The sequence below is a fragment of the Melanerpes formicivorus genome, unplaced genomic scaffold (assembly GCF_026170545.1).
Source record: "Melanerpes formicivorus ecotype bairdi unplaced genomic scaffold, bMelFor1.0.p_v2 SCAF_3, whole genome shotgun sequence".
NCBI lineage: Eukaryota > Metazoa > Chordata > Aves > Piciformes > Picidae > Melanerpes > Melanerpes formicivorus.
This window is the reverse complement of record NW_027142355.1, coordinates 15,303,849-15,326,802: the sequence shown is the minus strand read 5'-3', so window position 1 is coordinate 15,326,802 and position 22,954 is coordinate 15,303,849. Positions and strand designations below refer to the sequence as shown.

The following is a 22,954-nucleotide window of genomic DNA, read 5'->3' as shown; positions in this document are numbered from 1 at the left end:
GAAGGCACTAACAGAAAGATCTTGGCAAGTCACAAAAACCTTTTCAGTCTCTTCAGGGGCCAGACAGAAAACTGCAAACTCACCCCCTCAGCCACGCTTTGGGACACTTGCTGACAGGATAATCTTGTTACACAGCTACCCCTCTATCACTGCAATAATGAAAGACATCGAAAGAGTGTAGCTGCTGCAAAAGACCTTGATATGAAGTGTAACTTGCACAACTACAAGACCAGAGCAAACTATGGATTCCAGTTACTACTGCCTTAGACCCCAAGAACATAAACTAGTGATATGATGGCAAGAATTTATCCATATACAAAACCCTGAAAATGTATGCAGTGTTGTAGAGAAATACTGTATTCCTCAGGAGTCCCTTCATTACAGTATCACAGAATCACAGAATGTTAAGAGTTGGAAGGGACCTATAGAGATCACTCCAGTCCAACTCCCCTGCCAAAGTAGGATCACCTAGGGCAGGTCACACAGGAACACCACCAGGTGGGTTTTGAAAGTCTAGAGAGAAGACTCCACAACCTCTCTGGGCAGCTTGTTCAAGTGCTCCATTACCCTCACCATAAAGAAGAGTCTCCTTGTGGTGAGGTGGAACCTCCTGGTTTCTATCTCATACCCATTGTTCCTTGTCCTATCACCAGTGGGCACCACTGAGAAGAGCCTGTCACCTTCATCTTGACACCTACCCATCAGGTGTTTACAGTCATTGACAAGATCCCTTCTCAGTCTTTTCTTCTCCAGACTAAAAAGCCCCAGGGCTCTCAGTCTTTCTTCATAGCAGAGATGTTCAAGTACCCTTCACTCTACCCTAATCTTAACCATATGAGTTGCCATTCTGCTTGCCAACTTTTGCTCATCTAGGGACCTAAAAACTGTGATCCCTTCTTGGTATGAAGATCAACTAACATACAACTTCAACTGAGGGAAACTGAAGGGTGGTTGTAGCCAGGAAGGGGTTGGTCTCTTCTCCCAGGCAACCAGCACCAGAACAAGAGGACACAGTCTCAATCTGTGCCAGGGGAAGTTTAGGCTCAAGGTGAGGAGAAAGTTCTTCACTGAGAGAGTCATTAGCCATTGGAATGTGCTGCCCAGGGAGGTGGTGGAGTCACCATCCCTGGAGGTGTTCAAGAGCGGATTGGATGTGCACTTAGTGCCATGGTCTAGTCATGAGGTCTGTGGTGACAGGTTGGACTTGATGATCTTTGAGGTCTCTTCCAACGTTGGTGATTCTGTGATAAAGGTACTTCCAACTATCTCCCCCTCCCCCAGTCTCTCTGCCAAACTGTGGATGCCTGTGTTAGGGTCTTGCTTGGGTCTTGCTTACATTACTGTCCACCTTCAAAAGGCAAAGTTAACACAACTGGACTCCCACCAGCTCTACATGGTATTATTTTTGTCAGAAATAAAAAATCCATTCAGCCTGACTTGTCCACAACACATGTTAAACTGGAAATGCTCCAAATTGTAGGCCTTTCAAAACCAGAGTTTGTGTCACTGCTTATTTAGCAAAGCATCTACCTGTTATCTACTGTTGTCATCTGACTTAAAAGGGTAATGAACACTTAAAAAATTCTGATCAATAAACTATCAGAGACTTCTAAGAAATAAGAAAACAACACCCACAGGATTCCTTTCCTCCTTCTCCTAGGAATATTTCAAGTATTTCCTGACATTTCTTAAAAGCTGTGGTTTTGGCAAATATCCTACTTCTACACATATTAGGGTGAGCATGGACTTATTAGAAGTTTACTTTTGATACAAATCAACAATTGCAATACTATATTGGTAGAATGACTATAAACTCTAAATTAAGAAACGGTGACCATTTTAGTAGAGTGGGTTTAGTAGAGCAGAGGACTCAGCAAAGAATTATCTGTGGAAACATTTGTGAAACTGGAGGATAGCAAGATGTTTTGTCTTGCAACTCCTCTTTTCAGCCATTCACTTTCTACCCCATTTTTGAACTAAAAAGCAAGACAAAAAAGCTACTAACAAAGCTACCCACTCTCTTGCACTCTTTCCAAGTGTCATAGCCCTGTCCCTGTTCAGACCAGATGCCTTGCTCCTAATGGCAGCAGACACTTCTGATGGTCTTTAGAAAAGGAGACCATTACTGTAATCCTTGTCACATCCATGAAAATCTCTTAGTAGTACCTTTGCAGTTCCTCTCCCAGCTTCCATTGTCTGTGCTTATGGATCTCTTCTTTCCAGTTTTGTGGGGTCATCTCCTTTTTTGTTTGTTTATTTGTTTTGTTTTTGTTTTGTTTTGCTCTTTAATCCCATTTTTGTGAAGCCCCTCACACTCAGAGCTTTACACCACTAGCTGGGCCCACAGAGTGAGCAGGTGAAATGTGAAGTAATTTCTCCTTGCTTGCTTCCCCTCTGCATGTGCCTAGTCCATGTCTGAGTGCATGAGGATGTTAATCAGGTGGTTCTGGGGTAACAGGAACAGAAGAAACTTGGTTTCCCTCAGGCTTACATTGGGGCTGATAACAAGCTGTAATTGAGACTTTTCTCATTATAAGATACTTGTACGGTCTCTCAACCATGTGAATCACTGTTTAATAAGAGGCAAGTTTATGTTACAGCCTTTGGGATATTTACAGGGTCTCAGCCCTACCCAGATGTCTATTTTCACAAAATAATTATATTTGAGATAGATTTGGGTAAAGCTGCCCAGCAGTTTCAAAAGTCATTGGAGAAGTAAAGGAAGCACAGCCAAGCATGATCACATAAAGGCCTGTTTCCATAGGAACCTAGAGGGAAAACAGGAACACAGTTTGTGAAAAATTTCATTGCAAGTCACTTCAATTGAAATTTTAAAAATATTTGACCAGCTTAAAATCAAGTGCCATAACACACACTACAGCTCTGCCACATTCCCCCCTTCAGTACCCTGTCTGCAGACCCATGTGTTCATGCAACCCACTCTCCTTTATCCTGAAGGCACAAAAACTACAATTCCTGAAGTCAGGAAGATGTTCTGCCTGTATTTTGACAATCACCCTTTCAGATGAAAACTAATTTTTTAGGCTAGGGAAGCATCTCAGAAAGACATGCCAACCACTACACTCCCCTGCTTGCATATGTGATATGTATATGACAGAAGTAAGGGAGAGCCCAAAGGAGGGATGGACGTACAGAACCGCCTGCTGAACAAAACCCCCATTCGAGCACTTGGACAGAGATATCTGCTCTTTGGCCTCTAAGGCAAGGTTGTTGGGTGTTCAAGGCCAAGGAGCAGACAGCAACTTGAGTGAGGGTAGTAAATGTCTGGTGAGTGATGGGAAGTCGATTTTGTAGGCAAAAAGTGTCACCCTCCTCTTGGATACACCCTCTCCAGGTGTAACACCCATCTGACCTGCCAGCTCCTGTCTGAAGTGGACACAGTAACCAGCATTAAAGATTACACTCATGTACAGCAAATAAACTGCAGCATGAGACCTACAAACAGAAGGCAACTGGTCTAAAATGTTCGTGACGTCAAAATCTTCCAAGTAAATGGCTGTTACTTGTTTTCGTGGCCACAACTCCAAGCCTGTCTCTTGCTGGGTCTGTCCCTGACGACGGCAGAACTACAGAACCACAGGATCCCACTTTCTTACATCTCATTTCAGGCAGGCTTCCCAAACTCCAGCAGACGACCGATGAGGGTGCCACCCTTTGCACGTTCAGAAGGCTGCGGGTGGCTCAGCCTGACCTGAAGGAAGGCTTAGTCTGCCCCGGCGAGGAGCTCAGGCCGCCCCCGGGGAGCGCTCAGCCTGCCCCTAGGGCGCGTTCAGCCTGTTCGGGCGGAGGCCAGCGGGAAGCCACTCGAGGCCGCCTCCTCGCGCATCTTGCCCACGGGCGCCCCCTCTTGGCCGGGGCAGTGCGGCCGGATGCGGTGGGGGCCAGGCCCGGGGAACGCTGTTCTTCCCTCCAGGTCTCTTTACTCGCCCTGCCTGGGCCACTCTCCGCCTTCTGCCGGCCATGCCAGGCAGCCTCTCTCTCGGCCTTCACTACCGGGTCAGGCAAGGCGGGAGCGGCGAGGCAGCTCCCGCCTCGCTCCAGCATCGACAGCCCTCCTCCTCCCTCCGCCACGGCCGTCCCCTCCCTCCTCCCTCCCTCCCACCCCGCTGCCAGTTTTTCTACAACTAGTACATCCACGCACTGGCAGGGTCCCGGCCGCAGTGGCTGCCATGGATATCAGCTAAAGGAGGACGGAGAGGGCAGAGAGGCGCTCCCCGACCCAGCTCCCGAGCCCCGCGGGGCCGCCGCGCCCTCCCTGCCGCCGGCCGGCAGCAGCGGCGGCCGCTCCCCGCCCGCCCCGAGCTTGCCCCGGAGGAGCCCGGCTGCCCCAGGGAGGGGGGAAGAGAGGGAGGGGTGGTGAAGAAGCACGGAATACAGGAAAGGAGTCGGGCAGAGCATCCCCACGGCAATGTCCAAGGGCTTGAAGAAGAAAAGCCACTGGACTAGCCGAGTCCACGAGATCGTGATCGTGAGGAACCCGGAGGGGCAGCTGGGCTTCGAGCTGAAGGGGGGCGCCGAGAACGGGCAGTTCCCCTACCTGGGGGAGGTGAAGCCCGGCAAGGTGGCCTATGAGGGCGGCAGCAAGTTAGTGCCCGAGGAGCTCCTGCTAGAGGTGAACGAGACCCCCGTGGCCGGGCTCACCATCAGAGATGTGCTGGCCGTGATCAAGCACTGCAAGGACCCCATCAGGCTCAAGTGCGTCAAGCAAGGTAAGGCGGGGACTGCCCCCCCTCCGCCCCCTCTCCACAGGGGCCAGGGCAGGTCTGGGGGTATCGGGGGGGAGCAACTTTGTTGCTGCAGTTTGACTTTCCCCCTCCCCGCCGGAGCCGCCCCCTCCCCGCCGGCGAGGAGAGGATGCGAGTGGCGCTGCGCGGTGCCCGCAGCCGGGCGAATTAAATGTGCGTCAGTGATAGCGCTTCGCCATGCCGCGGGAGGGGACGGGGGGGCGGCAGCGCCGCCGGACAGCACCCTCACGGCATCACCTACCAGCCGGCCAGCACCACGCCGCCGACCCCAGCCGCGCCGCGGGCACCGGCCACTGGCCGCCCCTTCGCAGATGCTGCTGACGCGGCCAGTGGGGCCGGAGGAGCGGCTGGGTACGGGTGCGGAGAGGGGCTTGCCCTTGGCTTTGCTTCGCTGCTGGTTCCTTGGCTCGGGATCAGGGGCTTGTCGCTGCGCGGCAGGTCCCTGCTGGCATTAAGGGCGGCTTTAGCATCTCTTAAGTGTCATTAGCGGGAAAGTCATTCATTTGGTCCCTGGTGAAAACTATAGTCTAATCCTAGGGAACGGGAAGCTCAGGAAAAGTGGGAGGGAGAGGCTGAAAGAAACTTCTGTGAGAGAACGGTCTGCTTCTGCCTTTCCGCTGTTTCTCTTATTTATTTCCGAAGTACTGCAGTAGATTAGTGCATTTCCAGGAAAGTCAATGGAGAAGAGGAGTCACAGGCGCTGTTTACATATATGTTTCTGTTCTCTTTAAACTATGCTGAGTTGGGCTCTGCATCTGAGCGGAGGTTTCTGCTACCCCAGCAGCTTGTCTGAAGCACAGGAGCTCTTGTCAACTGCGCTGCACCTACTGACTGTTGGGGCTCCTTGGCCATGGGTGGTGCAGCGTCTGTACGTGTTTTCCCAAAGTACTCATTTTAGTCGGGCAGTGAGCTCAGCCATTGAAAACTTGGGCATTTCTGCTCTGGGAGGGCTACAGATGCTATGCACCAGTGATGTCTCTGCTCTCTAATTATAGCCAGCAGCCTTTGCTCAGAGGACACACAGTTCCTCTGACATTTGGAATAATTTATTAATTTAACTTCCTTGTTGCAATTGGCAGTTTATTATTTAAGGTGTCATTTATGATGCTACTGAGTGCTTGAAGGACACACCAATTATTAATTTGCCAAAACATGACAGAATCAGTAGAAAGAATTGGACTTCCACTCAGGCCTTCAGAATGTATTTCATGTATTCACTTATCTACATAAGGTCAAACCTCTAAATACAGATACAATCTGAGATTTGTGTTGTAGTTCTCTTGTGCAGTTGTGCTGTAGGTCAAATCCTGATAGGCAATGCAGGGAGACACGGTAGTTGATAAGTGAAGATTGGAAAGGACTATAATGGATTCTATCTTGCAAATATAGTGACATTTTGGGGCACCTGAACTCCAGGAAACCTGGCCTGTGGTACAGTTTGAGTTTTAATTAGTAATGTGAATGTTCTTTCTGTGATGGGATTCAAAAAGAAGCAGCAGTGGAAGTGTCAAGAACATAAGGGTACATTGTCTCTTTAGTTGAATTACTACTTCTTGTCTTTTTGCAGAAATCTTACAGACACAGTACTGCCAATTTAGGGTTAGGTTCATTTACTACATGAAACAGTCTCTGTCTCACCTCTTCACTGTTTTCCTAATATTTCAAAGTCAAAGCAATCACCAGTGATTCATTAATGTGTGCACCCCTAGTAGAGATATCTGTCATACTTGAATTAGGGACATTAGTCAGGCTTAGCCCGTGGATTACTGCAGGTTTCTTGAATGAAGCACAGAGGATGAATTCTAAATTCTGCCTCGTTTATTGCTTTCTGTCTCTCTGAAGAGTTTTACTTCAGTATGTTAATGCACTACACTTTCCATGCAAGTCCTCAAAACACTGGCCAGATGACTGTGTGTTTGGAAGTGACAGTTCTGCATAGATTCTTGAACTGAGAGAGACTTCCTGGCTGCAGTGATCTTTCTTGTGTTCCAGCATCCTTAAGTTTGCCAAAGGGAGAGGCCTTTTGGATCCAACTTACTATTTTTTTTTGAAAAAAAGGTCAGTGGTTTGTGTGTTTTGCCACCTGACTCCTCCATCAGTGTAATTCAGTCTCATCTCTGCACCCCTTGGTTACAAAGCACAAACAGCAGACACCTACCTTACAGGAACAAATTACTATTCCCTAATTGTACTTTGCAGCAGTGTGTAGGAGAGAAAAATATGGGCAATAAAATCTTTATATATTTTTCTAAGTTTTGTTCTCCTTTTAATTATAAAACACTTCTAGTGTGCTGGAAGTCTGCTCATGACTCCATTATCGTTGTTTCTGCATAATTTATCAATGAAATCTCTGTAAATCAGAATAGCGTGACCTTGAATGCACCATGTGGCTGTAGCTGCTTCTTCAGTACTACTTAGGAATGAAGGCAGAGAGAGAAATGGGAAGGTAGGACAGGACTATTTCTATTGTGATGATTAAGAAACTGTGAGTCTTTCTCTTATTTGAAAGTTTCGATAATTCATCTGCAAAAAATCACTTGGAGATTAAATTGGGGAATGGCTAATTCAGTTTACAGGAATTAGCTGATTTGAAGTATGGGAAATAAAGGTACATTCATGATTTCTCATTATGTTGTGTTTGATTAAACACACCCCTCTTCAAAGGAATGAATTGCTTCATTTTGTATCACAGTACAAAGTGAAATATTTATTTTTAAAAAGTCCAATGAAATATTGCTATTTTGTATGAGCTGAACATCTTGAGCTAAAAATATTAACTCAGAAAAAACAATCAGATAGTGTAGGAGTTGCTGTGTATCACCAGGAGGAGTAAATATGAGAAGCTAATTAGCAGTTTCATGATATGATCTGACATAGAACTCTCCTAAGTATGACATCAAATAAAAGAGATTTTAATGCAGGAAATTATTGCCACGTTTTGCATAGGGAGAAAAGATTGTAACAATCATTATTACTGTTGTGGGTGTTGATACTAGTATTGTTTAATCTTAAGTGTATTCTCAGAGAAGTACTCCTTGAAGACTATTTCCTGTTTGCTTGGCTGTATATTTTTTGGTTTTGGATTTTTATTTGTGGTTTGTTTGGTTGGTTCAGTTTGGGTTTTTATTTTGTTTGGTTTGGTTTGCTTTGTTTTTTTAGCCACTTCTTGTTCTGCTGTTGGCAGAATCAGGGTGATTCTCTTAAAACACATGAAGTGAAATCTTGGCCCAGATGAAATCAATGGCAAAACTGTTCTTGAAACCAAGTAAAGAAAGCAGGGATTGCCCTGTAAAGTCCTATGCTTTTTTGAATATATAACCTTTTCATGGAGAATTTTGTACAGCAGTCACATTTGTTGGGCACATTTGCAAATGTTATGCATTCTGACCTTCTGATCTGTCTGGTGAAGAGAAAGGCCTTATTGTGTCTGCAAGAAATACTTCTGAATTGCAAAAATGATTGTTTTTACATGCAGAAGTTTGGACTAAATACTATGTTTCCCCACAGAGGCAAAGATGTGTAGTTGTAAAATGTGTTAAGGAAAGGCATCCTAATCTGGATAAGCAATCACACAGGTAAAAATCAAATGAGGAACAACAGTGTCTTCTCCAGCTTCACTCTCTGTCACTGCTGTCTCAGACCCAGTAATTCCCATCATTAGGCAAGTTTGTCCATGATCTTCGCAGACTCCAATGCAGCTTTGGTTTTAGTTTGAAAGGTTGAAAGAGCAGCCCACTCAGTTGTACTGCATAAACCAGAACCTTTATTCTTTGCATAGGGTTATAAGTTTCACAGATGTGCTCAGCAGAATCTTGAGGAATGGTCTGAAAACATGGATTTTAGAATTCAGGAGGATTAAAGCAGATTTTGTCCTGGAGGTGCTCCTGACACATGTCGTCCTGCTGGAAAATGGTTTGAACATACTAAGTAACCAGGTGATCTTAACTAAGCAGTTTAGTTTACTTTTAGAAGTATTCAGTTGTATGACCATGTGAGATATTAATAACACTGGTACTTTATACTGACACTTGAAACTTTTCAGACTTTAAGTTTCAGCTCATAATGCTTTAGCTTCCCATGCAAAAAGGCATTTAATATACATAATGTAAGCAGGGATTTAAACCCTGCGTCTAATCATTTACTTAAGTAAGTATATGCACAAATGTTTTGCTGACTGTAGATGGACTTGGGCATATTTGGAAGTGCCTCACCAGTCAGGAGAGTATTTGGATTGTCATTAGGATGTGTACAGGAGTGGATGTGTTTTGGCAGACTGCAGGTCTGCATCCTCCACATCCTCATACTTCTAGTGGCAGCAGTGCTTTCCTGGTGAAGACCAGAAGTTCAGAACAGCGCTGCCCTAGCACCCAGTGATTTGTGGCTCAGGGATTTAATAGGCTTGTAGTGTTTGGGTTTTTGCCTTTTTTTTTTTTTTTTAAATTTCCTAATGAGTTCATCTCATTAGGAGTTTTGCAATTAAAACCTAGCTTGGAGTGAACTTTTTTATTAAAGTCTGTGACAGACAGAAATGTTTTGTTTTGCAGAAATTCTCAATAATTTCTTCTGCATTCATTACAAGACTGCGTGTGCAGAGGTTGTCATTTTGTGTTTTGTCTTCCTGGATGTCAATATATAATATATTCCATGATATCAATGTTGGATACCATTTTTTTTCACTAAGATAAATGCAAATATTTTACAATAGAAACCTATATAATTTTCCAGAACAAAACCCTTGCAAGAGTCCTGTAACAAAATAAACCCAGAGAACTAGGAAAAGCTGTATGCTGGCACTTCTGATACAAAGATAGTCTCTGAAAATAAACTCTATTTCAGACCTACTCCTGTTTCCTAACCTGTGCTCCTTTGGATTTTGCTAATTCTAGAAATTAAATTGAGAGTTCTCTTCTTACCATTACTTTATGTCATTCTTATACTTGTCTATCTTAATTTAAAGACCATTGGAGCTGACTTCTGTCTCATGTAGCCAGAGATTTATTCTTCATCTCCTCCAGAGAGGTTATGATCTTTCATGTCAGGAAATCGGTGTTCACTGGCAGTAGAATTATATTCATCTGTCTTACTTCTCTGAGAGTTACAAATGTGCCATTAAAGGACGGGGCCATGACTTTGTTAGTGATCATTTCCTTGAAGAAATTAAATCATTGAGAGTGCTCTGTTTAGTTCTGTTGAGTCACATATGGTAAACTTCATCTCACACTAACACTTGTCTGTCCATTAATACTGTTGACATCAAAGGAAAGTACCAGTGTGAAGGAGTAAAACTGTGTCTCTCATTTTATGCATCCTGTAACCTCACCTGCATTAACTCAGCATTGCCTGAAAGATGGATTCTGATCTTTCGGTGTTTGTGATCTCCTTACTCTTTATAGGTAAGAATCCCCTTTCAAGATGTGTAAGAGCTGATAAACTATCTGTTTTGTGTATGGGAAGTGGTGTATACATTGAGAAGAGTGAGGAGAAGCTGATATTTTGTGTTCATGTCTTCCTTATAGTGGGATGATGAAATAAAAGAGGGAAATGTCTTTTTGCTGGAGAGTATCAAGACCAAGTGTTGAAGAACATAATGCTATTGCACTGTGTTAACATTGTGAAAGCAGTTTCACGCAGAATCATAGAATGTTAGGGGTTGGAAGGGACCTCAAAAGACCATCCAGTCCGACCCTCCCCACCAGGAATGCAGGAATGCATGCAGGTGGGTTTTGAATGTCTGCAAAGGAGGCTCCACAACCTCTCTGGGCAGCCTGTTTCAGGGCTCCCAATATCCTCAGAGTGAAAAGGTTTCCCTTATGTTCACATGGAACTTCTTCTGCTGCAGCTTGCGCAGGTTGCCCCTTGTCCTGTCATTGGAAATCACTGAGGGCTTTGTCCTCCCAACACTGCCCTTCGCATCTTTATAAGCAGGAATGAGGCCACCCCTCAGCCTTTTCTCCAAGCTAAAGAGACCCAGCTGAAGCCATTCCTCAGAAGGAAGATGTTTCACTCCCTTCATTGTTTATTTTCTTACATACAAACAGTAGGTGGTAATAAATACATGAGGACAGCTGCAGGTAGGACTTTGTAGGCTAAGAGTGTGTAAGACTGTGTGGTATTGGTACACAATAGTATAATAGATAATGACATTTACAGTCTACAGTACTAATCTAGAATATTATTCTTACAAGGTTTGATAGTTATGATGTACCCATCTCTTTGGTGGCCAAGCAGTGTGCAGTATGGCAAAGTATTTGGTAGTATGAAATAAATTGATCATTAACTTTAGAATAAAATTGATGCCTACCCAAGCAAGTGAAGTCTGTAGCACAGAGTTTGAAGGTATTGATTTCAGCAGCAAAGTGCCAAACTTTGAGTTTTGTTTCTCATTGTCATTGCAATGCTGGCCTTAACTAAATTTTCTAAACCCACAGGGGCTATCATCCCAACGTCTTCAGCACCTAACTTCTTACAAATCAGCTTTCTTTCAAGCTTCTGGAAATCTGATAGTGAGAAGGTGTAATATGGCCACTTGTGTAGCTTTCTTGTTCTAGACTCATGCTGTCACAATGGGAAATGGAATCACAGACAGAGGCAAAAGAAAAGAAAGGTAGTGAAGGGTTTTTTCAAAAGCAAACTTTAATATTCCTAAACTGGAAAGAAATCCTCAGTGGTAATTTCTAGAACAATACTTAGGGTTGAATGTTCTTTTAAAAGTCTCATTTATTAAAAGCTCCTATACATAATAAATTGGACTCCTCAGTAGATGCTGTTGAAGATAGCTGACAAAACACTTTGGTTTGTGTCTATTTGCCATGTATTTTTCCTTTTTACAGTGTGTAAGTGAAACACAAATCCATTATTTCTGAACTCTCAGTCAACATATGCATATTGCTAGGATTCAAACAGCTCTCTCAGAAAGTATGTTCTTGTAAACAAAACTTCCAGGTGTCTTCTCATTCATGTATAGGTTATGATTAGCAAATGTATGAATAAAGCTGTTTACCAACCTCAGGTGTTTCTCCTGGATGTCTTTGATTATTTCCACAACTCATGAACTCAAGACAAAGTAAGACAAGGAACAAAATGGAGAAAGTAAAATGTGTCATTGACCTTCAAAAGTTGCACTGGCTCACAAAGAACAAGTAGCTTCTGTGTCTTTCTTTTCAGACCTCTGACCTTGGGAAGCAAGGGTTACAGTTCAGTTGCTCAAGACCATGTATAAATGGAAGAAAAAAGCCTGTCATGCTTGTGTTCTATGGTCTGCAGACAAAGCAGAGTGGCTATATGCACTACTGGAAAAAAAAATCCATAGGGGAAATAATGCCTCCTTACATTTCTGTATCACATTTTTTCTGACTCTCTTGAATCATCTTTGATTCAGATCAGTGTACTTCAAGGAGCTCCCCAATATACCTTTTCGTATATGGAGATGCACCTGCTTTCCTGCTACTGAAACAGTTTTGTTCAGGGATTCTTCTGTCCCTGGAATTAATATTGACCTTTTCAGGTAGTGTGTCTTTCAGGTCTGGCATTAGCGCCAAATACTTGTTTTGAACCAGACTTTTGTCATTCCACGATTCCAGATCATTCCTGTTCTGATGGGAGCAAGCTTGAGGTAACAATCTTCTGTTGTCCCTAGCCTGTGAGAGATGTGGTGTAGTCTTGACAATATGGGAAGCTCTACAGCCAGGCATGGCAGTCCCCACTGAGAGCTAGGGTTTTTCCTTTGGAAGTCTGTTAAGTCAGACACTGAGGACAAAATTGCAGTCACTTGCTATCTGCAGAGTCAGAGCAAGCTTGTCTGCTTGCTTTTAAAAACTCAGAAGAATTTTCTATCCTCAGTATGCAGAAAAAAAGAAAAATTAAAAATAGATTTTATAGTTGAGTAGCGTGGATAGAGTCTCTGTGGATAGCAGAATAATTGGGAAATAGTAGTAGAAACATGAGGAGAAAAATTTTCAGCATGGTATACTGGCAAGTAAATTGTGTAGCTGTGTTAATGTAGCGGTCATATGCCAGAACAGAAATCCTTCCTGGAAACAGGTACAAGTCATAATTTTTAAACTTACCTTAGTATCTTCATACCTGATGTTGTCCTTGCATTTGTGGAAGGAAAATGTGGAGGGATTTCTTTTTTTTTTTATAATTAAAAAATTCTTCCAGCTTTGTTGTTTGTGGTTTGGGGTTTTGTTTGTTTGTTTGTTTTTTCAGGACAGTTGTGAAATAATCTGCATATTCCTGATAAAATAACATCCACTTCATAAAGTCACTCCTAACTCGTGTCTGAAGCTGAAAGGAAACAAAATGAGGGCATCAGTCTCATTCTAGGACATGTTTCACTTTAAGTTCTTGTAACACATGGATTCTTTGCTTGATCTTAAACTCAGACTGAAAATTGAGGAACGCTCCTGTCTGCACCCTGCATGTGTGAAATTGAATAGTTTCTGATGTGTTGCATGCATGTGGCTGGTTCTTTAACTAGTATGAGATGAAATGGCTATGTTGGTTTCTGTTATTTTCTTACTGAGTCCTTTTGTGTGCTAAATCTATGTTAATAAACATCACACAAGCCTCTCTTACACTTCCAGTTGCTACTTTACTATAAACAAGAATGAATCCCATTATATTTGAATTCTCTGTTCTTGCATTTGTATTTCTGTAAGAACAGCATTTTAAATGTCACAGTGTTGCAGAGATATGGTGCAAACTTAATAATAAAATAACACTTTGGTCCTATCAGTGAAGTGCAGTTCTTAATGGAGTGGGAAAGGAAAGACAGCAGCTGCTAAACTCTCGCAGCAGATTGAGGGAGTAGGTGAAAACTCTTTCAGTTGAAACTCTGCTGTGCTTGGTTTACGTACAGCATAATTACCCCCAGATTTCCTGCACAGGCACCACACTATTCTTTTGCACAGCTCTCCTAGAAGCTCAGTTCTGCTCTCTACTCTGCACTTTACAATATTATGTGGTGTGCTGTGACTCCTCTTCATGGTTTCTCTTTCCATGTGGGTTTGTTTTACCTGCCTGATGATCTCACCTGAATAAAGTCTGAAACCATTTTTGGTGAGAGCAACTGCCTTTCTGTTATAGCAACTAGCATGACAATTTCAAGCTGGGAGTTTCTATGGCAATGCAAGGAAGTATTCACATTAAATTCAGAGTTAGCCATTAGGACTTTCTTAGTTATTGGAAATATTATGTTTATTTTAACATAAATATATTATAAATATATATTGTCACTTAAATTGACAGTATTTCAGAAGCTGTGAAGTGGATAAAAGTTGAGCAGTGAGATTTAAGAGAAAATACCTGGTTATAAGTAATGTGTAGCTTCCATTAGTGGTAGCACTAGTCTGTTGTCTCTTCATTTTCCCATTACAACTACTGCTAGGGAAGCCTGATCAAAAAAAACTTAGCTATACTATATATAAATTTCCCAAGGAATTCAGCTTTTATCTGCTCCATTTATTTGTGGAAGAACATTTCCCCTCCTGTAAACTTCTGGAAGAATTACTGGCATTTCTGATAAGGCAGTTAAAAGAGCTTTTTCAACACTCACTGTATTTGGTCATTTTCCAGTAAAAATAGCATAAAAATTTTTGGGAAAAGAATGCATCACAGCACTGGAGGTTTCATTGGGAAGATAAAGATGATGTTGGATTTTCTGAATTAAAATTAAAAGGCAATTAATTGAAAGGTCTTCCGAATTCATATTTATGTTGAGGTTTTATGGTACTTACATACTGAAATACTCTTTAGAACTGATGAACCCATAAAATTTCAAAATGTCTCCTTTAAATGCATGTGAAATATTGTAGGGGGTTGTGAACAGTTAATCTGACTTGCAGAAGGATAACAGCTGCTTTGCCTTGATAGGGATTTATGTCCATGTGTGTGTTTTAAGGGTAATAAAATATATTTCTTCTGTTTGTAAAAGTTGGAGAAACTAATGATTGTTTTTTTTTCTTACTTGAGAAACTCCTGTCATATCTGACCACAGGACTATCAGATTTTTAAATGAAATTTAGCAGATACAGTTGGGATCCAGTAGTGTTCCTTCAAGTCAATACTAAGCAGATTTCTATTAAGCAGTAAGCAACTTTCTCACCAATTGCTGTAGGGACTGGTTGCAGTGATCTTCAGAATTCCTCCCTCTGTATCTGCACGTTGTTGGCCAGCTAGTGAGGGGGATGCTGCTAGGAAAGAGATTTGCAGCTGAGGCATTAAAACAGAAGTCCTACATGGATCCCTCTAGACACTAGTATTGCTCTTGTTACTAAACTATCAGCATAGTTTCAAAATTCTACAATTCCTTTATCAAAAGAGATTTTCAGACTCCCCTCTACAAGGAGTTGTGCCTGGTGTCCTTACCAATTTCCATGAATTTCAGTGTGGGGAGGGAAGCTGGACTGTGTCAAACTTCTCACATCTTTGATCTCCTGATTTAGGCTATGAGATAATGGTTTTAAAACTTCCTGGGAAATTGCTGTGTTTCACAATTGTAGTGATTGTATTTTTATTGTATGTGCTGTCTTTCTGTGTTTATTTTTATTGTTATTTGTAGCCTGTCTAGCTTTTTAGAAAGGAAGGCTCTATTAGTTTACCAATCAAACTGATGCAGTATTGCTTAGATTTTTCTTTTTTATTCTTAATCTCTTCAATTGAAAGCAGATCAGATCCCATGGAGACAGGTACTACAAGCTGGCAGTGAGAAACAGGTGGCACCCCAAAGGGTTTATAAAGGCCAGTTAGACACAGCAAAGAGGTAGGAAGAGAGAGACCTGCGTGATGGTGAAATGACTTGCTAAAAAACTCAGGTCAGTCAGCAGCAGGTGAAGAGTCCTGCAATGTAATTCCAAAATTTCTGCAAGCAGTATTGTGTCCAAGTAAAGGCAAACAAACTGCAAACTCTCTCTTGTTCAATGAGGATTGCTATTGATTGGTTGAATAAAATATTTTTGTAAATACTGGTTTTAAATTCTATGACAAACCCTGTGTAAAGCAGAAGCTTTGTGGTTAAAAAAGAAGCACAAGCATGCAAAGTTCTGTACAGAGGAGAGAGTGTGCTGTAGTGTTGTCTCCTCAGATAAACTGCATTTTGGAAATGCATGGGAAATGGAAAGTGTACAAAGCCAAAGTACTGTGTATTTATATGTTTTGATGAGAGATCAAAAGAAGCACGGGCAGCAGATAGAGAGAGGCGATTCTGCCGCTATACTCTGGTAAGACCTCACCTGGAGTACTGTATCCAGCTCTGGAGCCCTCAGCTCAGGAACAACATGGACCTGATGGAACAGGTCTAGAGGGTGCTTGAACACCTATGCTACAAGGACAGGCTGAGGGAGCTGGAGTTGTTTAGCCTGGAAAAGAGAAGGCTCTGGGGACACCTAATAGCAGCCTTCTAGTACCTGAAGGGGGTCTGCTGGAAGGCTGCAGAGGGACTGTTTCCAAAGTCCTGCAGCAATAGGATGAGGGGCAATGGTTTGAAATTAGAGGAGATTTGGAATGGTTGTTGGGAACACTGGAAGGCTACTATTAGGTCTCCCTGGAATCTTCTCTTCCTGAGGCTGAACAACCCCAGCTCCCTCAACCTGTCCTTGTAGCAGAGCTGTTCCAGCCCCCTGATCATTTTTGTGGACCTCCTCTGGACATGGTCTGTGAGGTCCATGCCTTTCCTGTGTTCATCATAATGTTGGTGTTGTGCTTGTTACCTCTTTTAAAGTGACAAATCTAGAGAGACTTTCAGTATGTTTCATGTGGTGTTTGAAATGTGTGGTGATGTAGATTTTAAGATACTTAAGTCAGTTGGGCAATGGACAAGCAGTCAGGAGGTCTGGGCTCTTGTCTGTTTTTCTAGAAAGCTTAAAAAACTTCAGTTTTCCATTTGTAATAAAATTATGTAGAGTATTACACTAATAATAAGGCTGTTCCTCTGAAAGATGTTCTGAGGGTAACTCAATAATTGTGGTGCATTTGCCTGCAATAGTAGTAAGGGTAGCATGTTAATATGACTTAGAGACATACAATTGCAAATTATTCAATATTCACTGAAAATTAAACTCTGAAATCTGAATCAGATCTTGTGTAAATCAGAGATAAATTTAATGTTGTTTTTTTTGGTTCAGGAGCGTATTTGTCTTTGTTCGTTTTCTTTACATGTAATGCACTGGCTCAAGGTGTTTCCAGTTTAAGTTTTGAGATAATGCTCTAATCAAGTCCACAGTCTTTTTTTACTGTATTTTTTTTTCTTTATCTGCATGGCAAATAAGGGTTTTCCCTGACCTGAGAAGTGTGTTTTCTGCTATTATAACCTTTCCAGAGGCACTTGAAAATGTGACACTTGGTCCATAACAGCCCCATGCAGTGCTACTGGTTTGGGTAAGTGTGGCTGGAAAGATGTCCAGCAGAAAGCGACATGAGGATTCTAATCAACAAGTAGTTGAACTTGTGAACTTGAGCCATCAGTGTGCCCAGGTGGTAGAGAAAGCCAATGGCATTCTGGCTTGGTTCAACAATAGTGGGACCAGCAGGAGCCGGGAAGTGATTGTCACTCTATATTCTGCATTGGTGAGGCCACACCTCGAGTGCTGTGCTCAGTTTTGGGCACCTCAGTACAAGAGGGATGTTGAGGGCTGGAGTGGGTGCAAAGAAGAGCAACTAAGCTGGTGAAAGGCCTAGAGAATGAGTCTGATGAGGAGCAGCTTAGGGAACTGGGACAGTTTTGTTTGAGGAAGAGGAGGCTGAAGGGAGACATTATCGCCCTTTGCAACTACCTGAAAGGACAACAGAGTGAGGTAGGTGCTGGTCTCTTCTTACAGTTAATTAGTAATAGAACACCAGGGAATGGCCTCAAGCTGCACCAGGGGAGGTTTAGGCTGACATTAGGAAACATTTTTTCCCTGAAAGGGTCATCAGGCATTGGAACCTGCCCAGGGAGGTGATGGAGTCACCATACCTGGAGGTGTTTAAAGGTTAGATGCAGTGCTTAGCAATATGGCTTAGTAGTGAACTTGGTAGAGTAGGGTTAATGGTTGGACCTGATGATCTCAGGGGTCTTTTGCAACCTAAGTTATTCTATTATATGCTCACCAAGTGCCTTGCCCTTCTTTCACCAAGTGCTGAAGCTTTTATTTAAGCATTTATTTAATATCTATGGCCAAATTTTGGACTCTGGGGCAGTTCCACACAATTTAATTCTTTACTTTCTAACTGAACTGTGGTAGTAGAAGTTAATGTTGTTTGTGATTGTTATCTTTCCATTAGGTTTGTCTCCTGAGTGTGAGAAATGGTTATATTTGCCTTTTGCAAGGGGAAGGTGGGTGCTGGCATTGCTGAGGACCGCAGGGTTTGATCCTTAAGCTGATAGGCTGGTTGTAGTCTGTGTTGTGTAGGATGTGCATTGGGAAAGAAATGGAGGGAGGGTGAGGTGTCGATCTCTGAAGACTGGCCGGGTCAAGAGTGTAAAACTTTGTTCCAGCCCTGACCGCAGCCAACAACAGGCGGGACTGGGACTGGGGAGCATGGGAGCATGCTTGGGAAATGTAAAGGGATTTGTGGAGATATTTATGAATATGTATGTTTGACGTCTATATCAGCTCAACTCATGTTGTTACGGCATGCCTCTGGCGAATCTGCTATGTGCCCAGCGCTGTTTTGCCTTTATTTTATAATAAACTGCTTGTATTTAAAATTTAGCAGTGAGCTCGTTTCCCACATGAGCGTATGTGAACACTTTGGAAGATATCTGGCCAAAAATACATTTCTGTGTTGCTTTGTTATTCTTCTACATTTTTATCCTTCTGTGATTAGTCTATTTTTCTCGCTGCTTTATATCAGGAGTCTATTTTCTCCATTATATTTCTTTGCTTTTTTGATCCTTTAGTCTTCATGTCCATCCAAATTCATATTTGTGGGCATTATTCTGTTTGTTTTAGAGGTAGCACTGAAGGTGAAAAGAGTTACATGAATCCTGGTGTCAGAGTCCATACTAATGTTAACTTGATTTAACTCTTGATTTCTGTTTGCTGGATTATAATTGCCCAAATTCTACAGGCTGGTTGAAGTGTTTCACTAAAGTTCAGGAGCACTGCGTGCCTACAAGGTAAGGCAAGAAAAATGTAAGGTCCAACTTCACAATCAAATTTGAAACAATTCCAAATGAGGGTGTTTTTGGAAAGAGAAAATATATCAGTTACTCCTTTGAGTACTCTTTTGGGCACTTTTTAGAAAGTGTATTTCAAGTGAGTTTCAATAATGAGAACACAGAAGCAAAGACTGAATTTGTGTCATGGTTTGGATAGTTTTTTACTGGATGGTAAAAGAATAAATTGACCTCCTTTTCTGTATACTGCTGTCTGACCACTGTGCATAACTAAAATGTACCTTATTTACATGTTGTATTGATTCACATGTTGTGAGAATGTTTTGTACAGAAGAATAAAAGATTTGGCCTCTTGTTTGTGACGTGCTCAGAATCATGGGACTTAATCATTTTGAGTAGTAACTGGAACAGATAATCCCCTTGGAGCTTAAGGAAGTGCTCTGAAATCAGGGTATGATCTTTCAAGCCTTGATTACTTGACCAAGGACCATCAGCCCTATTTTTACTGATTGATGCTGAAAGGTAAAAACTGCTAGTGGAATGTTAAGGTTGTTTAGGCACTTCACTTGCCAGCTGCACCTTTATATACACTTGTAGACTTTCCCAGTGATTCCCCATTGTGTGTTAATATGGGATTACAAATGGGAAGCCTTTATTTTATTCTAACCTAAATATGTTCATGATTAAATGTAAGAATGTGGATCAACCCATTCTAATTCCTAAACTGATTACAGAAAAGTGGAGTGGAGCTCCTCTTTGAAAAGCTGGGGTGTCCTCTCCTTTCCTCAATTTTTCACTGAGGATGTGTGGATGTAGGAGAGAGGAGAAAGTTGTTACCCAACTGATTTCCAGCTTGATGAGCTTGGTGGAATAGCACACCCCCTAATGATAACTAGTGAGGACTTTTTGAGTTAGATTTTTATTTCCCTGTCTGGGAATCTCATGCTAAAGGTAGAATGCCTATTTTCTGTACTGCAGAAGTGTATTAGTAGAGTTTGTAGTAGCTGTGATGTCAGGAGTTCACCAACCCCAGAAAGGTTCTGTCCCTCCATGGTGTCCCACTCACTCCCAACCACTTTGAAGAGCAGAATGGGTGCACAGGAGGTGGGTTTGGACTTGCTAATTTCTCTGCCTCTGCATGTAGTGGTTAAGCCATGAATCTTTTGCTAGCTGCATGTTTTTCTTTCCTATTCTTTCCCATGCTGCATCTCAGCATCTTAGGAAGGGACATCTCTTTAATGCTGTATGTGAGTCTTTTACTTACATTGTAAAACTTTTGTCAGGAGAAGCTGGTGGAAGTACAGTCTTAAATTTGGGAGCAGGTTGTGCAAAATAGTTCTTATGATGATATCAAAATCACAGGCTATTGAAGAGAGTGAAGTTTAATGGATTTTGAGCCTCTGTGAAGAAAGGTTTATGGCAGCATAAATGTATATCCATTTTTTTTTCCCCTACAAACTGCAGGTAAACTAGATTTAAAATTTGTTTTCTTATCATCTGTGGTAGAAGTACCTGGAAGTATTTGGAGAAACCTCCTAATCTAATTATTGCAGAATCCAAATACCTTGACCCAAATGAATAAGAGCTGTACAGAATTTGTCTTTGTTTAGACTGCTTATGTCTGAAGAATGATTTTTAGCATCTAAGGTCTAGAATGGAACACCAATAACCAGTTCAAACTGAAGAATGGTGCTTTCACTGTCTTCCAGAGAATAGCAGCAGGCAGAAAAATCAACGCACCTGTGCCATCTTCCCCATAGGAGCATGTGCAACTCTGCAGTCGTTCACATACTAAAATACATGCTGCCCAAACTGGGTGAAAAATTTCCTAAGCTGCCTTCATACATATTTATGGAAGTGAATGAATTATTAGAGTGTCTTACTTCCCTTTACACTTGATAGTTGAAATTTATGCCCATGTGATCAGGTATCCATTACACTCTGACATTTCATTGCTCAGCTACTTCCCCAGAGGATAATTTCTTCTTTTTATCTGCTTGTTTGTAAAACTAGTATTGAAAGGAGTTTTACATAAGGGAGAACGAGATTTTGGCTGCAGGGAGGAAATACAGAGCATGAGAGAATAACTGGAAACACTGCAGGCTGAGAGGATGCCCTGTTTCATGGTGTTATTACATCCTTCAGTGGTACATTAATACTGTATTATGTCAGAAGCAACCCCTGCAGTTTCCCAGCCAGAGTGTCTTGTGAAGTCTCTGAGTCAGCAGATAATGGAGTCAAATCTGGGATTTGAGAGAATCCTTAAAAGAGAGTTTCTTTTTTTTTTTCCCTTTATTTTGTTCCTTTTTTTTTCTTTTTTTTTTTTTTTTTAATTGACATAAAAAATAAACAAAGCTTCCTAAAAACAATTTCTCAGTCTATTTATATTTAATACCTTTTGTTCTTATTCAAGTGTTATTTTTGTAACACTTTGTTTCAGTCTGGTCTGTGTAGGTTTTTGTACCATTCTCATCATTGTTGTTTCTGAGTGCATTTGAATGCTATATAAAATGACATGACAAACATCTGTCACATGTTTCTTCCATCCTCTCCCCAGGGAGAGTGTCTGCAGTGCTGTTTTGTAAGACTTTTGTTCTTGGTTGTGGTGTTTGTTTGGTGTTGTGGTGGGTTTGTTTTGGTTGGTTGGTTGGTTTTTTAGCTATATACGTGTATCTGTAAGCTTATCTTAGAGCAGGCTGGCTCAAAAGAGAGTATTTTGTACTTGGAGGGGAAGGTTTTGAGGTATTGTCTGTATATCTCCCCCATAAATATGGGAAAGAGTGGCAGTACTCAGCCACTTGCTCTCTGCTTTCGAAACCTGCTGTTTCGGTGTTTTTTTTTCAGAGGCATGCTAAGAAGTCGTTGTGGGAAAGCTAAAACAGAGGGCTTGGCATTGCCTTTGGTTCAGCATGTGGTAAAGTCAGTGGCTGTCTTTGTGTTTGTGATCCACTTCCAGCTTCTGCGAGGCTTCAGCTCTTGGACAAACCCTCTCCCTCACACACAGTTACAGCCTGCAGATACAGTCAGTCATCCTGAGCACTTTTTGAAGCATGAGCCTTTGCTGTGCTTTTTGTGAATGCCTATCCAAGGGAAGGGAGAGTAATCACAGCCTTCTGCACACTGTACAGAATGGGGTATGGCACTGTATCAGGCGGTAGACAGAAAAATATTCTCACAGTCAGAGTTGCCTGGATATCTCAGCTACAGTGACTAGTGTAGTGGGAGCATAAGGCTGCAAAGTAACATTGGAAGCTGGCCAACGTGGTGCCCATCCACAAGAAGGGCCTCACCAGAGCTGAGTAGAGGGGGAGGATCACCTCCCTTGACCTGCTGGCCACACTCCTCTTGATGCAGCCCAGGATCTGATTGGCTTTCCAGGCTGCAAGTGCACACTGAGAGCTCATGTTGAGCTTGTCGTCCACCAGCACCCCCAAGTCTCTCTCCTCAGGGCTGCTTCCAGCCAGTCACTGCCCAGCCTGGATTTGTGCCTGGGATTGCCTCGACCCAGATGCAGGACCCTGCACTTGCTCTTATTGAACCTCATGAGGTTGGCTTGTGCCCACCTCTCCAGCCTGTCAAGGTCCCTCTGGATGGCCTCCCTTCCCTCCAGCGTGTCTGCTGCACCACACAGCTTGGTGTCATCAGCAAACTTGCTGAGGGTGCACTCAATGCCACTGTCCATGTCACCCACAAAGATGTTGCAGTGGCAAAGAAAAAAAACAAAGGTCAAATATATGACATTTCTTTGCAGTGAAAAAAATTACCCTATATTAACAGACATGTATCCCCATCCAAAAACTTAGAAAACAGAATTATGTCATTACTAAGTCATACTCTCTATTAGTAACCAGGTCATTAGTGGTAACTTAAACCACTCTTAGTTGTTGGCAATTTTATGACATTTGGCAGGAAGGGAAGACAAAAATTATTTTGGAATTAAATAATGACTCAACAAGCTGAGATAGAGCTCCTAGTGATAGTTTCCCTGTCACCATTTTGAGAGGGTAGAGAAGCACTTGTTTGTTTTGCCATATTCCACTGAAATTCCACAACTGGAAGACAGTCAATAAAATGAAAAGTATATCTTCTT

At 42.2% G+C, this 22,954-nt stretch overlaps 1 protein-coding gene across 12 annotated transcripts in view; it reads left to right on the top strand.

Annotated features, from left to right (window-relative positions):
• Positions 1 to 4,144: 4,144 nt before the first annotated feature.
• Positions 4,145 to 22,954, top strand: part of MAGI2 (membrane associated guanylate kinase, WW and PDZ domain containing 2) — a 693,860-nt gene continuing 675,050 nt past the window's right edge. For all 12 annotated transcript variants that reach the window (XM_068167566.1, XM_068167610.1, XM_068167558.1 and 9 more), the window contains exon 1: positions 4,145 to 4,730. In XM_068167566.1, coding sequence (XP_068023667.1) covers positions 4,430 to 4,730 — 301 coding nt within the window. In that variant the 5' untranslated portion in view covers positions 4,145 to 4,429. The remainder of the gene's footprint in view (positions 4,731 to 22,954) is intronic.